Source organism: Garra rufa, chromosome 21 (assembly GCF_049309525.1).
Source record: "Garra rufa chromosome 21, GarRuf1.0, whole genome shotgun sequence".
NCBI classification, from domain to species: Eukaryota; Metazoa; Chordata; class Actinopteri; order Cypriniformes; family Cyprinidae; genus Garra; species Garra rufa.
In genome coordinates, this window is record NC_133381.1 from 35,662,306 (window position 1) to 35,677,484 (window position 15,179).

A 15,179-nucleotide genomic window follows, 5' to 3' on the forward strand; every position below is an offset into this window, starting at 1 on the left:
ATGTAAAAACATGTGTCCCGCATTTTCATGTCACAACCTAAACTTTGGTGCATGTTTTAGTCCATGGACTGAGACTGATTTTAACTACACCCTACACTATATTCTATATCCTATATTCTAACTACACTAATTTATGATCGGGAAATATTTATGTGTCACTCTAGCGTCTCATAGCTACATGGTGTCAGTAGATAGGTCCCATCATTTTGAGGTAAATGTGTTCAAAAAATGTGAAAAAATTGTGTGTAACTTTAAAGAATGTCACTACCGAACACCATTTTTCTATAATTAATCACTTTTTTGGGAGTTATTCCATAGTATTTAGTTTTTATAGATACAAATTTGAAAATCTGGAATCTCAGGGTTTAAAAAAAATCTAAATATTGAGAAAATTGCCTTTAAAGTTGTCTAAATGAAGTTCTTAGCAATGCATATTACTAATCAAAAATTAAGTTTTGATATATTTATGGTTGGAAATGTACAAAATATATTCATGGAACATGATCTTTACTCCTAATGATTTTTGGCATAAAAGAAAAATCGATAATTTTCACCCATACACTGCATTTTTGGTTATTGCTATAAACACACCCGTGTTACTTAAAACTGGTTTTGTGGTCCAGGGTCACAAATGGCCTATATAATGTTTAACTTATGCAGCATATTACATTAAAACATTAAAAACACACATACATTGAAAAATACCAAACTAAAACTTCATGCAACATAGATATAAATCAATATCTATCTGCACTAATGTTTAAATCACAGTTGCTGGCCTAATGTCTATGTTCAGCATGTGCATCATTACCACATTGATTACTACAGACAATGACTCTGACTTGTCCCTCAATGTCTTAACAAGAAACAAGAAATGTGTTAACAGTAAATACACTCACAGTTGAAGCCTAGGAGGCATGTAGCTTTTTATTTAGCTTTCACGTTCAACTACTTCACTCTTTCAACAGCAGAACCGTAATGCAGTACACATGGTGACATGAGACTGGTGGAGTGGAATCGCTTACTAACCCCGTCTGTGCAAAACACATGTCAAAACCAGCTAAACAAGTAAACACGCCAACTTTCATTTGCTATCTGTGGATACCAAGAAGGCACTTGGAAAAGATGTGATGTATCTGAAAAGCACTCCAACTATATCCACAGGAATTATGTCAGTAAAGCTAGGCAAGTTTCTATGCCTAGAAAAGTCGGCCCACATCAAATGAACAACTTAAAATTCTTCGGCCTAACATTTCTCATTTGTGTTTACACACTGAGGGACAGACTTCCGCAAATGAGATTAGGTAAGATTAGACGTTAGGCTAAAAATAACCTAGACAATTCCTTTAAATAATAATATAAGAATACAAATTAAAATTATAGCTGTTAAAAAGAGACACTATTTTACTTAAAGGGATCATCGGATGCCCATTTTCCAGCTGATATGATTCTTTAGGGTCTTAATGAGAAGTCTATAACATACTTTGGTTAAAATTTCTCAATGGTAGTGTAAAAAAAACACTTGTTTTACCTTGTCAATCAGCCCTTTTAGAGCGAGCTATTCTGTTGCATGTTCCTTTAAATGCTAATGAGCTCTGCTCACCTCGCCCCCAATTTAGCCGTGTTAAGCTGTGAAACTTATACCACATTATTAAGAAAGGCCATTTGCAAAGATGCATAAAAAACCCTTATACTCACTTCTGTTGTGGGTAAAGCTGCATAACGAAGGATTCGCATGAACATAGACGCATATGTAGATCGGGATCGGCACTTTCCTTCAAAAACGAATGTAACGTAAATCATCTGCGTCTTTAGCGGCTCAGATGTCGGGAGTAAATGACGACTGCTATGTTCATTATTACATCCAACAACAGAACACCTCAATCGCTCAATCTGAGACATTTTTGTCTTCCCCTGTACCTGAGTCGGAGTAGGACTGTTTCATCTCGGTGAGGGCGGGTCTAAGGTACCACTGCGTGGATTTTTATAATTGTAGGGTGGTTGTGTACATAAACTGCCAACACACATTAAAGGAACACTCCACTTTTTTTGGAAATATGCTCATTCTCCAACTCCCCCCCGAGTTAATAAGTTGAGTTTTACCGTTTTGAAATCCATTCAGCCGTTCTCCTGTTCTGGCGATATCACTTTTAGCATAGCTTAGCATAGATCATTGAATCCTATTAGACCAATACAGCATCGCTTTCAAAAATGACCAACGAGTTTCGATATTTGTCCTATTTAAAACTTGACTCTTCTGTAGTTATATCGTGTACTAAGACTGGCGGAAAATGTAAAGCTACGATTTTCTAGGCCTATACGATTAGGAACTACACTCCCATTCCGGTGTAATAGTCAAGGAAGTTTGCTGCCATAACATGGCCGAAGCAGGCGCAGTAATATCACGCAGCACATCGCAGCACAACGTGACCAACTGCACAGGGAGCGCTCCTCGTTGGAAGTTACCTAGCTGGGAACTAATTTCAGGCGCTGCGTAATATTACTGAGCCTGCTGCGTCCATATTACGGCAGCAAACTTCCTTGACTATTACGCCGGAATGGGAGTGTAGTTCCTAATCTTATAGGCCTAGAAAATCGCATCTTTACATTTTCCGCCAGTCTTAGTACACGATATAACTAGAGAAGAGTCAAGTTTTAAATAGGACAAATATCGAAACTCGTTGGTCATTTTTGAACGCGATGCTGTACTGGTCTCATAGGATTCAATGATCTATGCTAAGTTATGCTAAAAGTGATATCGGCAGAACAGGAGAACGGCTGAATGGATTTCAAAATGGTAAAACTCAATTGATTAACTCGGGGGTAGTTGGAGAATGAGCCTATTTCCAAAAAAAAAGTGGAGTGTTCCTTTAATGTTCAAACAACATGTAAAATTGAGTTTTGCATCTGATGACCCCTCTATAACTTTTTTTTTTTTTAATCACAGTACATATCGTATTGGCACCCAAATATCGTGATAGTATTGAATCGGGAGGTATAGGTGTATCGTCCCATCCCTAGTTTAAAGCTGTTTGTTTGTAAGAAATTGCTTGTAGTCAAAATACAAATCCATAATTACACTTCCTCCAGTGAAAACGTCATCTGATCTGAATCAGAAGAGAGATATGCACAGATCAAGCACTGTTTACAAGTGAAAAGAGGTTTTTTTTTTTTTTTTTTTCACTGGAGAATGTGTTTTTATGGATTATATGGACTAGTGTTTTAACCAGAAGTGACAATTTAAAGTTAAAATGTCTTAATGATGGATTTGTTTCTTTAAAACAGACAGCTTTTCACTTCACAAGATGTTAATTGATGAACTGGAGTCGTGTGGATTACTTGTGGATTATTGTGATGATTTCATCAGCTTTTTGGACTCTCATTCTGACAGCGCTTATTCACTGGCCTGAGGTTGAGTATAGTATTCACATTTTCATTTTGGAAGAACTAAAACTTGGGTGTCTGTGACATAAGCATAAAAGGCTTGTCTGGCTGTATGAAGGTCATACACATTGTGTGTAAAACACACAACACACCAACTGCAATGAGTTCACACACTCTGAGTGTAAGTGGGAAGTGAAGCATAGGCTAGACGGCATGGAATAAATGTCCTGCTGGATCATATTTCCCACTGCTCCAAATCCCCAGCAGGACACAGACACAGAGCCAAAACGTTCATGAGCCATTACGCATTTATGAATGGAGCTTGTGGTGTGGTAATAGAGGCAGGCCTTGGAGCCAACCCTGCTGGAACACACTGCGAGAGGACAGGAGAACTGTCAGTCTGCAGGGAGACCAATAGCAGAGCGGGAGATCTCTGCCAGGTGACCTTCTTAAGAAAATAAATGTGTAATTAAACAATGATAAAATCAGGATGGAAATTATACAGCTAATTTAGCATATGGTTAAAAAAAATGTAAACAATTAACAAAATACATTTAAAGGGATGTTCCAAACCTGTAAGACCTTCATTCATTTCAAATGTGCCAAATTCAAAGATATTTTTGATGAAATGTCATGCGTAGTGGTAGAAGAATTAAATAGAAGAATCGTTGAATAAAGTCATAATTTTCATTTTCTTTGTGCACAAAAAGTGTTCTCGTAGCTTCATAGAATTACGGTTGAACCACTGATGTCACATGGACAATTTAATAATGTCCTTGCTACGTTTTTAGATCTGGGAACATTTCAGTTATATTTCTCTCTATGGAGGGTCAAAAAGCTCTCAGATTTCATTAAAAATATCTTAATTTGTGTTCCAAAGATGAACAGAGGTTGTAAGAGAGATTTGGAATGCCAAGAGGGTGAGTAATTAATGATAGAATTTTCATTTTTGGGGTGGACTATTACTTTAAGACTATTACAAGACAAAAATTCTGAAAGAAATGTGGGTGATTCTCAGTTGAATATATCTCTGATTAAAACTGTTGCGCACTTACATTAAAAATTGCGGTAAACTTCCAGTAAATCCAGTAAAATATGTTTAACAGTCATAGGAGTTTGACATGATTCACTTTTCAATAAATATCCATGAAAATCTTGAATGACCTAAAGGTACATAATGTCTAACTTCATGTAAAATAAATAAATGTCAAAACAATAAAGAAAAAATAGTTTTTTTGTGAAAGCATGCTTACAATTATTCTTTATTATGGCCCTTAATTAACATTAAACAGAGGCAAATATAGAATCATTTTGCATTTTAGCATGTTATATGTAAAATAAGAGCCAAATAAAAATTGTTTTAAAGACATACCTATGTGCAAAATTATATTAATGCTTGCATGCAAAATTATTTATTGACATAGAAACACACCTGAATGCAAAATAAGAGACAATAATGACATGTCAGCATGTTTTGTGGAAAAAACAACAACAAGCTTACAGTCAAACCCAAATTTATTTAAACACCTTCAACATTTTTCACATTATCACTGTTTATTTGCTATAGTTTAGAAAATGGTAATAAAACATGACATGAGCTCAAGAGTTAAACTGTGCGAGAACAAATTCATCTTGATAATGTCCGATAACTTTGATAGAAATGTATGTAACAAAACATGGTCAGGTCAAAGTGTCATATCAAATTTTTGGTCCCAAACTTTACTGGTAGTCCACTGTATGAAGAATTTTTGGGTATAATATGTCACAGTTTACTTTATTTTGCTATCTTCACTTACATAAATGAACTATAGTGTCCTGCACCCACTAGTAAAAAAAATATCAAAAATTATATCCGGTGTCTGAATAATTTTTGGTTTGACTGTATATGCAAAAAAGCCATTAAAACATGCTTGTATGCATAATTTTTACTTTTCCATGCACACATCTGTCATGTAACAGCCAAAGTAAAACAAGTTAGCATGTCTGACATAAATACTGTCAGATTTAAAAATGTAAGCATGTAAAATAATAGTCAAAATAACAAATGTAAAATAAATGCCATAATAAAGATAATTTCAGCTACCTAACGTTTAACTGTAAATCTGTGTGTAGTACTTGCGTACTGAACCTTCCATTTCAATTCTGTCTGTACTAGTTGGACTAAGTGGGCCCCTTAGGCGTTTCAAAGAATACATCATTGCCATGGGGTTACACTATAACCGAGACTTACATTAAGTATATCTCAGTACGAGCTATGGCTCTCTAAACGGCAGAGAGATGCTTCAAAGATAATCCGCTTCAAAAAGAAATTCTTGTGCCCATGCTGTGAGATCTGAGCTCTAAACATATGCAGATAACAACTGCAGTGGATTTATCATGAGCATGCAATTTCATCTCGCCCACATCTGGATAGAAATCCCTCGATGGAATAGATTAATAATCCGCTAAACTGAAGATACCTTCGGCATAATGTGGTCTATGGTTGCTCCGTATGACAGCTACACTCTTAAAAATAAAGGTGCTTCACGATGCCATAGAAGAATCTTTTTTGTCTAAATGGTTCCATAAAGAACGTTTAACATCTGAAGAACCTTTCTGTTCACAGAAGGTTATTTGTGGTAAAAGAAGGTTCTTCAGATTATAAAAAGGTAAGAAAGAGATGGTTCTTTAAAGAACGTTTGACTGAATGGTTCTTTGTGGAACCAAAAATGGTTCTTCCATGGCGTCGCTGTGAAGAACCTTTTGAAGCACCTTTATTTTAAAAGCGGATTCACGTACAACATCAGCCATACGCATGATGCTTAGAGATTTTTACAGCAAAAAGCCTTGGGAATGATGTAGTATCAAGTGAATTTAAGTCCAAAGTCTTTCAACATACCTATTAGCTTTGAAAAATGACAGTGATCTTCAAAAATACACACAAATACGCTGTTATGCTTCTGTGGTGAAAACTAAGGGACGACGAACCCTGGAATACCATAAATGTATACATACATCAAGCTGAAGTCATTTGTCCGCTACATCCCCAAAGGGTAACTACAGTCACAGAACGAGGAACATAAATCCACAAAAATGTCATCCGTGTCTACATGGAAAGGAGTATTCGCATAAACCACTATATAAAAGCCTCACATTTGCCTTTTCGCTTTGATTTGAAGTCTAACACACGAGCCGTGTTCTGAGAAGACTGACCGGAATGCTGCGTTATCTGCGTTCTCCGGGGCTGATCTTGTCTGAATTTCCAACACCTGTGAAATTATGCCGCTGTAATTCAATACTGATGGCTTCGGAACGATACCTGGGGACTGACATCTGAACTATCTTTCATTAAGGCTTATTAATGGCAACTGTTGACGTTCAACTGAGATTAAATCTTGGCAGAGGCCCGTGTCTTTCAAATACAAGGTCCTCTACTGCCTTTAAGTCTGGCACATGAGTTCCCAATTGCTATTCAAGTGTCTGCTCCTTCACCACTGGAGGGTTTCAGAAGGTGTTAAAGGGACTTGAAGTGTAAACTTTTGGAGAGCTGTTTGAGTGCTAGCACAAAGATACCCTTCACGAGGGTGCTAACATGCTTTGACACCACTATGGCCATGAGGAACTACATCTGAAGGTGGATCTAAAGTGGGCAGAGAGGAGACTCCCAGGTGACTAGGATGTAAAAATTGAATGCAGCGATCAGAGAATTTAATAGATGAATTACTCACCCTCATGTCGTTCCAAACTCGTAAGACCTTCATTCATCTTTGGAACACTTATTAAGGTATTTTTGATGAAATCTGAAGTATTGTCACAGCTTCGTAAAATGAAGGTTAAACCACTGATGTCACATGGACTATTTTAACAATGTCCTTACTACCTTTCTGGGATATGAACGTGGTAGTTGCGTTGTTGTCTATGCAGGGTCAGAAAGCTCTAGGATTTCATCAAAAATAATAATTTGTGTTCCGAAGATGAACAAGGGCCTTAAGGTCTTAAGGTAAGGCAAGTAATTTATGACAGAATTTTCATATTTGGGTGAACTATCCCTTTAAAATCTACAAGTAGGAAAGTCTATAGTTTGCAAGAGCATGGGCTCTTTAAGCGATGCCATAGAAGAACCATTTTTTGTTCCACAAAGAACCATCCAGTCAAAGGTTCTTTAAAGAACCATCTCTTTCTTAACTTTTCATAATCTGAAGAACCTTCTTTCGCACAAAGAACCTTTTGTGAAACAGAAAGGTTCCTCAGATGTAAAGGGTTCTTTATGGAATCATTCAGACAAAAAAAAAGTTCTTCTATGGCATCGTGAAGCACCTTTATTTTTAAGAGTGCACCCTCTGTAGTTTTGTTAAGCCACTTGTTAGCAACCAGCTTTTTTGAAATGTAAAAGCTTAAATAAATCAAAAAACGTCTTGCACTTGTATTAACTACAGACCTTATAACCAAAAACCAATTAACTTTGGGATGATGGAAACGTTGCAGCACTACAGTAATTAGCACTACAACTTCAGCTTATTGGTTAAATATCTGGACCAGTAAGTAAACCAAGCCTCGATTTGTTCTCTCATTTTATGTAAATTGTGACAATGTTGTACTATGTAGTTCCTTAGTTTTAGCCAAATCCTGACCACAATTTAAAGAGCAGGTCATATGGGTTTTGTAACATAGCTTTCCTTTAAAGTAAACAGTCTGCAGTTATTAATCAAAAAAGTGCACAATAAATAAAGATATTGTCCCTCAAAAGGAAGAGTCGACTCTGAGCCGCCTGAACGAGTTGTCGTATTTTTCGAATCTTCTGCCTGTTACCGATATACGTCACTAAGTAACATAATAGCATAATGCCCACATTCCCGCGAAATACGAAAACTCTGACCTGCCCACAAACACTTCCGCTAGTTAGTGTGATTACATCATGTCGAAAAGATGCTGTGTTCTGCGCTGTAAAAGCAAGTTTGTTTTGTTTTTATTGCCAAAAGATGATGATGTGAAGAATCAGTGGTTTAAATTCATTTTTTTTCCACAATAGAACAGCAATACAATTCAAAACTTTTGTTGTGTGCTCGTAATTTTACAGAGGACTTGGCGAGTTCAACGTGGGATTCGCTGAACACTTGTCCATGAAAGATAAGGATGTACCTTCTTTATTTAGACCAACAAGCATCTACGAACAACAACCCGTAAGCATGATTAATACGTAATGTGTACATTTTCAAGAATTACCATGTTTTCTGACCTTAGATCAGTCCCTCCAGAAAAACGCGATTATGCGATCGCATGATTCCATGCATAATCAGCCAAAGTCCGCATATTTATGCGGGGGACGCATTTTTTCAAATACGCCGCACTTTTGCCGCATAAATTGCAGATTTCCGCGCGCAAAATATGCGGGCTTGCATGATTTCATAATCCCATTTCCGTTTTGGGTCTTTGTCTTCGTTCTTTCGAGTACTATTGTGGTCGCGCGTTGCCGCGACGTTCTGTCTTGCCTCACTTCATTTTCGCCTGCCTGACCAGTCCACATCAAGTGAACTGGACATCGGGAGATTGTGAGACCCAAATATTAATCCGTGTGGCCGTTTGGCCATCCCCGCACTGTTTCAACTGGAGGACTGTGTTTGTGGGGTTGGTACCATTAGATTGTTGTGTGGATGAAATTATAAGTTGATGTGAGTGGTTTGAGTGTGGTCTGTTTGTTTATTGTTGGAAGCGTGTGCGAGTGTGTATATGTACGAGTGTGTGTGAGCGTGAGAAATCGGTACTAAGGGTTGTGAGTTTGCGTGATCTTATGGAGTAAATTTTGTTGTGTGTATATTGTTGATGGACCAGGTGTAATGTGATCTGTTATTTTGTTGCTTTTCTATTTTTGTTGATCAATTTTTCTTTTTTTTTGTGTTTATTCATTTGATTTGATTTGATTTATGGTCATTTGATTTTTTTTTTTTTTTCGTGTTTAGTTGATTTTGACTTATGACTATTTGATTGTATTCTTTTGTGTGTGTGTGTGTGTGTGTGTGTGTGTGTGTGTGTGTGTGTGTGTGTGTGTGTGCGTTTATTGATTTGTGTCAATTTGATGTTGATTTTGTTAATTTTGTTGGACGGGCTAAGGAGTGCTGACCACTCTAGATCCATGTTAATGGGTTCACTGAGTGATTTTGTTCTTCTGATTTTTACACGTGTCATCTGAATACACGTGTGTTTGTGGTGAAATGAGTACATTAGTGTACGTTTGAAGTGCGTAGTGAAGTGGAATTGGGGTAGGTTGGTTATTTCTCCTTGCCATCTGATGTGTTACTTTTGATTTGTCTAATTTGTTTATTTTTTTGTTTTGATTCGGAAGCCATTTTAACTTCTTGTGTCCTAAATTGTGTCTGTGTGTTTAGCTTTTATCCCAGTAATAATAAAATATTGTATCTTTTTTTCTATATTCACGTCTCTGCTCTATTCTTGTGGGAACAGACCTGGGTGTCTTTGACCATTATTTCCCTGGGAGAGATTCCCAGGGTGGAGTAGTCGATGTTATAATTATAATTGAGTCCAGAATAACGAAATTCACTCCTTACGGTGCTACATCTGGCAATAAGGGTGTTGGGGGAATCACTTTTTTCTCTCTTTTTCACCAAACCGCAGTTTTTGCAAGTTCCCGCAGTTTTTGCAAGTTCCCGCAATTTCATCGCATAAAATTGCATAAATATCCCGCATATTCAATCGCATTTTTTAAGAAAACGTGCCGCATAATCAAGGATTTTTGCCCGCAACAATCACAAAAAAACGCCGCGTTTTTCTGGAGGGACTGTTAGATGCATTTAAACCTGTTGTAGGGGACTCCAACACAAGATTATGACACTTTAAAATACCATATGACCTGCTCTTTAACTAAAACGAGAGTGACAAAATAAACTAAAACTAAATTTTTAGTTACATCTCATGTCTGGAACTCCGTAACTTTGATTTACTTGGCCAGATATTTAACTACAAAGGTATTTGGACATATGTAAATTCCAGAACTCAATTATTTCCTGTGTTAGAGGAAATAAAGCCCAACAGTGACGGGCATGTACCTGACTTCAGTTTACTCGTTGAAGCACGACAGCTGTTCAGAAGGAGGAGCCCTGCCCACACGGGAGGATCGCTCTGAACACCTCAGAGACAAGCCCTGACAGCATCCACAGCCGTGAATGTAACTCTGATGCTGGCACCTTTGAATGGAAAGATGAGAGCTGGAGAGGAAACGATCTAAAAGCTTGCGCTTTTTCTCTATGTGTCATTTCATGTATCAGATATCAAAGAGGAACCAACGACTTACAGAGAGATGTGTCTGACCCTCCATAGCATTCAACTACAGCTCAAGCAATCAGAATGAAAAAAACGCTTGGTTGAGCAAACCTGATGAATGCAGTAAATATATGGCATTTACAACACAACAAATTCAGTCCAATATCACAATCCCCTTCAGGAGGCGGTTTGTAGGAAACACAAATAGTTTACTGTTCTATGAAAAAGCAAAAGCAACACCCTTCCAAAAATTAAAGCCTCTGAGCTCAGCATTCAACCAAAACCTTGAGACTCCAGAGAATTCTGTTTTCGTCCTTTATATTCATTCAATATGTTCCAGGCAATGAATGCTATATGTAAAACATTCGTAATACCAAACAGCACTCAGAACAATGATAACATTTGCCTGGAAACCACTCGGAAATCTGCAGAGCATGCAGACTCGGTCTCGGCTGCTACCCTAAAAATAAACACCAAAACAAATCAACTTTGAATAGCACAAAATACAATTCTATTAGCATGCAATTTTAATGCATTGCCTAAACATTTTGGAGACCTATTTTTAGACCGAGCCACATTTGGAAGCCTCTGCTATGTTTCTGTTTCACCAATTTACAACGTCTCAAACAAGGGGTCAAAAGGTTTTTGCTTGTCAATGCACAACTGTCTAGAAACGGTGATGTGTCGCTTGCTCACTATTAAGTATGCACGTTCCGTACTTCTATGTGCTTGGTCCCATTTTCGTCTCACTCTAAGGCATCCATACTCGCTCTCGCTCCCTGCCTCCTTTACACACACACACACTTCCACACACACAGAGTTCCTCATCAATAAGCGTGCGCTTCCACGAAATGCCCCTACACAGTGCAGGCATGCTAACCAATCTCCTAGAAGGGCTAGGCGTGACTGCGACTAATGATGGACTAGATCAGCTGATGTTAGTATAAGAGAAAAGGGAAGGAGGGGTGTGTATAATGTCCCCGGGAAAATCCCTCTCACCTTCTCAAATATATTTCCGTTACGGCTCCACACAGCTGAGGAAAACGTTTGCGACAAGTACAAAAATGAGGCTGCTGGCATTTCAGCACCAAAAAACAGTGGACAGCACCCTGGCCAGCAGTCATGCTTATACAGGGGTGTGTATGTGTGTGATAGGGGGAGGGGGATTCCCACAATGTTTTATGCCATTCCCCCTCGCGACATGCATCTCGGAGGCTCGTGCTCGCGGAATAGGCTCGCGGAAACATGCCGAGAGGAATGTCATGAATATGTGACACACTACAAAGTCACTGACATTTGCATTCAGTCAGTGTGTGCATTTCATCACTTGTGATGGGAAGTCCATGAACTGGTTTCTTTAAGCAAAGAACCGATTAAAAAAACAATTCAGTGATTATTTTACGGCATTATGTGATCCCTGACATTCAGTTGTGGTATATTACATGCTCTAAACCCTTCTAATAAAACCATCGGTAGGCACAGAGTGCTGTCAAACGATTAGTCACGATTAATCACATGCAAAAAGTTTATGTTTATGTATGTGTATATGTATTACGTATATATATACACACACATGCATGTATATATTTAAGAAAAAATATATATTTATATTACAGCTGCAAAACTATTAGTCGCAATTAATCGATTCAAAATAAAAGCTTATGTTTGCATACTATGTGTGTGTACCGTGTATATTTATTATGTATAAATTAGTGGTGGGCCGTTATCGGCGTTAACGTGCTGCGTTAACGTGAGACTCATATCGCGCGATAAAAAAAATATCGCCGTTAATCTATTCTCAAAGTTGGGTTGGGAGCTGGGTCTAAACTATGCAAGATATGATGACTTTCACCTTGATATTTTAGCGCGGATGACGTATATCTAGTTGAATTGCAATGTAGGGGGTGAGAACAAGTCTTCAACTTCTGTGAAATTACCACATCAAATGAGACGCGCAGACATGGATGCAGTTATGAAGCCGCTTCAGGGCAGGTGCGTGCGTTGCTAGACCCTTTTTACTGGGGCACGTGCCCCAGTGAAAATCTGCTGTGCCCCAGTAAAATCTCAAGTTTGAGTTATAATTTACTTTGATAATCCCGAAATAAAGACATTAAATTATATGCAACAACTGAATTGACGCTTCTAAAAGCAACGCAGTTTAGGAAGACTATGTAAGCAGATAGGCTATCCATACCCGCGCGCCTGTGTATTTTATGGGAACGTGCACGTCGTACAGCCTTTTGCGCAGAAGTACTTGGTTACACAAGTTTGTATAGTTAATTGTGTTGTAAATGCAATTGTCAAGCAGTTTGTAATGCATTTTGGAAACAGGAGATGAGCGCCTGGTCTAATGCGCCACCTGGCTTGAGAAACCCGTCCTCAAAGACTTACTTTTAGTCATTATTTGGGTAGCACACATATTCTGAATGCCTTCAGCAGAATTTAAATTAGCCATTTTAATCTAGATTAATCTAGATTAATTTCGAGATTTAATCTAGATTAAAAAAATTAATCTATGCCCACCACTAGTATAAATACACATGTGTATATTTAAAAAAATAGTTGTATGTAAACACTTGTTTATAACTTATATATTATATATAGGTATTATATGACATATAAATGTTACATATCTTGATATATACATGTATGTGTGTGTATTTACATATACATAATAAATATACACAGTACACATACATTAATATGCAAACATAAACTTTTATTTTGAATCGATTAATCGCGAATAATCATTTTGAGCTATAGTTTATATATAATATATTTATATATAAAATGAATTATATATTTTTTAAATAAATGTGTTTAAATGTGTATATTTACACATACATAATTAATATACACAGTGCATGCACATATATTATGCAAACATAATTTTATTTTGCATGCGATTAATCGTTTGACAGTCCTAGCACATAACGCTGTTCATTAAAGTAAAGTTTGTCAATAAGTGTTATTATTTTAAATTCAGTTTGTTGTAGCTATTATTTAGATCTTAAACAGTAACTTACATTTACAAAACTGATGAAAAGGCTGTAGCATGTTTTTATAAAAGCCGTTTTAAATAATAATAAAAAAACTGCCTGATTTTGCTGAGCGAAATTCAGTCATTTTAACAGGAATCCAAGCAATTGGGAAAAAGGGAGTAAAAGATTTCCCTACATAGATTTTCGCAGCAGGTTCAAGTCACACGAATTAGCAGCGATAGCCAACATAAAGATTTTCACTAAAAGACAAGTAGACCATTTTTTCGCCTCAAAATTTTGCCGAAATATTGAAAATGCGACCGCACATTCATGCCTGTTGATAAAACGGTCACTAATAAAGTTGTAAATGTTTTTAGGGAAGTGTACACATTATTTACGATTGGGAAACGGTTCTCGAATCAATGAGTCAGAATCACTCAGACAGACTCAGTCCGACTGGTAAACCAATCGATCAATCCGATTCATAAACGAACGAGTTCCATCCTCCAATCGTGAACAGATTCATTATAAAGATCTGACTCGAATCGGACATCGCTATTCATCACTCATTCCCCCCTGTTCCCGAGGGAAAGCTACGGCAGCGATATTTAACAGGAAGGCGGCTGCTTCATTCCCGTTTTTAGCCAAAATTGGGGTGGCGATCAATGAAGACGATTCAAACGCATGCACGAGAATACCACTTAATCGCATGCATTATCGGTAACCCGGAAAGTCGTGTTTAATGTGCATTCCTGAGTGGATCTATCAATTGCATGAACCGCTGTATGTATTTCTACATCACCGTGCATGTGTACAAATACAGCCTCAAAGCAAACCTGAAGCTGAGGTGCTGCTGTGCAGAAATCCATGAGGGAAAAAAAAACACTGCGTGACCAACTCCAAATACCAACTCGTATCCACATAACAGCACTATTCAGCAACCACACATGTTAATGCGAGCACAAACAGACATATGGCAGCGATCGGAGGGTTCATTCACAGATATAAGAGGGTTTACCAACGATCTGCTCTATGTTATTTGGATGTCTTGCGTACAAGCTATGAATAATTCATCACACAAACTGTTGTCTTGACACTGAGCTGTGCTGCATGACAGACCAAAGGCAGATCTCTCAGAGCCGGATACATTATCGCATAGATGTATAAATAAAACCGAGAATATCTAGATAAATAAACGCACAGCTTTTGCAAATGAGTCGAGGAACGCGAGCGATAGATGGGCAGAACTCGCTCAGATAGGAATCACCACCGGCACGACAAACAACAGCGGCCAACAGCATGAACGGACAGACCAGCATGAGCGACGAGGTGTAAAAGGAGCTAGTGTCATTTCGTATTTACCTGTCAATATTCCAACTCGGATTTGGTGGTCGTGGTTGGTTAAAATCATCCCGTCCGACGCCATGTTTAGCAGCGCTCTCGCCCGCACTGACAAGCCTGAGCACAGCCGAGAGACGAGCGCATCGAACTCGAGGGGAGGAGTCAGGCGAGAGCAGCCGAACTCTGACCACAACACAGGAGATTTGGCAAGGTTGGTGG

The 15,179-nt window shown here is 37.9% G+C and overlaps 1 protein-coding gene across 4 annotated transcripts in view; it reads right to left on the reverse strand.

The window, feature by feature from the left end:
• gphna (gephyrin a) overlaps positions 1–15,088 on the reverse strand; it is a 138,149-nt gene extending 123,061 nt beyond the window's left edge. For all 4 annotated transcript variants that reach the window (XM_073826677.1, XM_073826676.1, XM_073826675.1 and 1 more), the window contains exon 1: positions 14,982–15,088. In XM_073826677.1, the coding sequence (XP_073682778.1) occupies positions 14,982–15,045 (64 nt within the window). In that variant the 5' untranslated portion in view covers positions 15,046–15,088. The remainder of the gene's footprint in view (positions 1–14,981) is intronic.
• Positions 15,089–15,179: the final 91 nt, after the last annotated feature.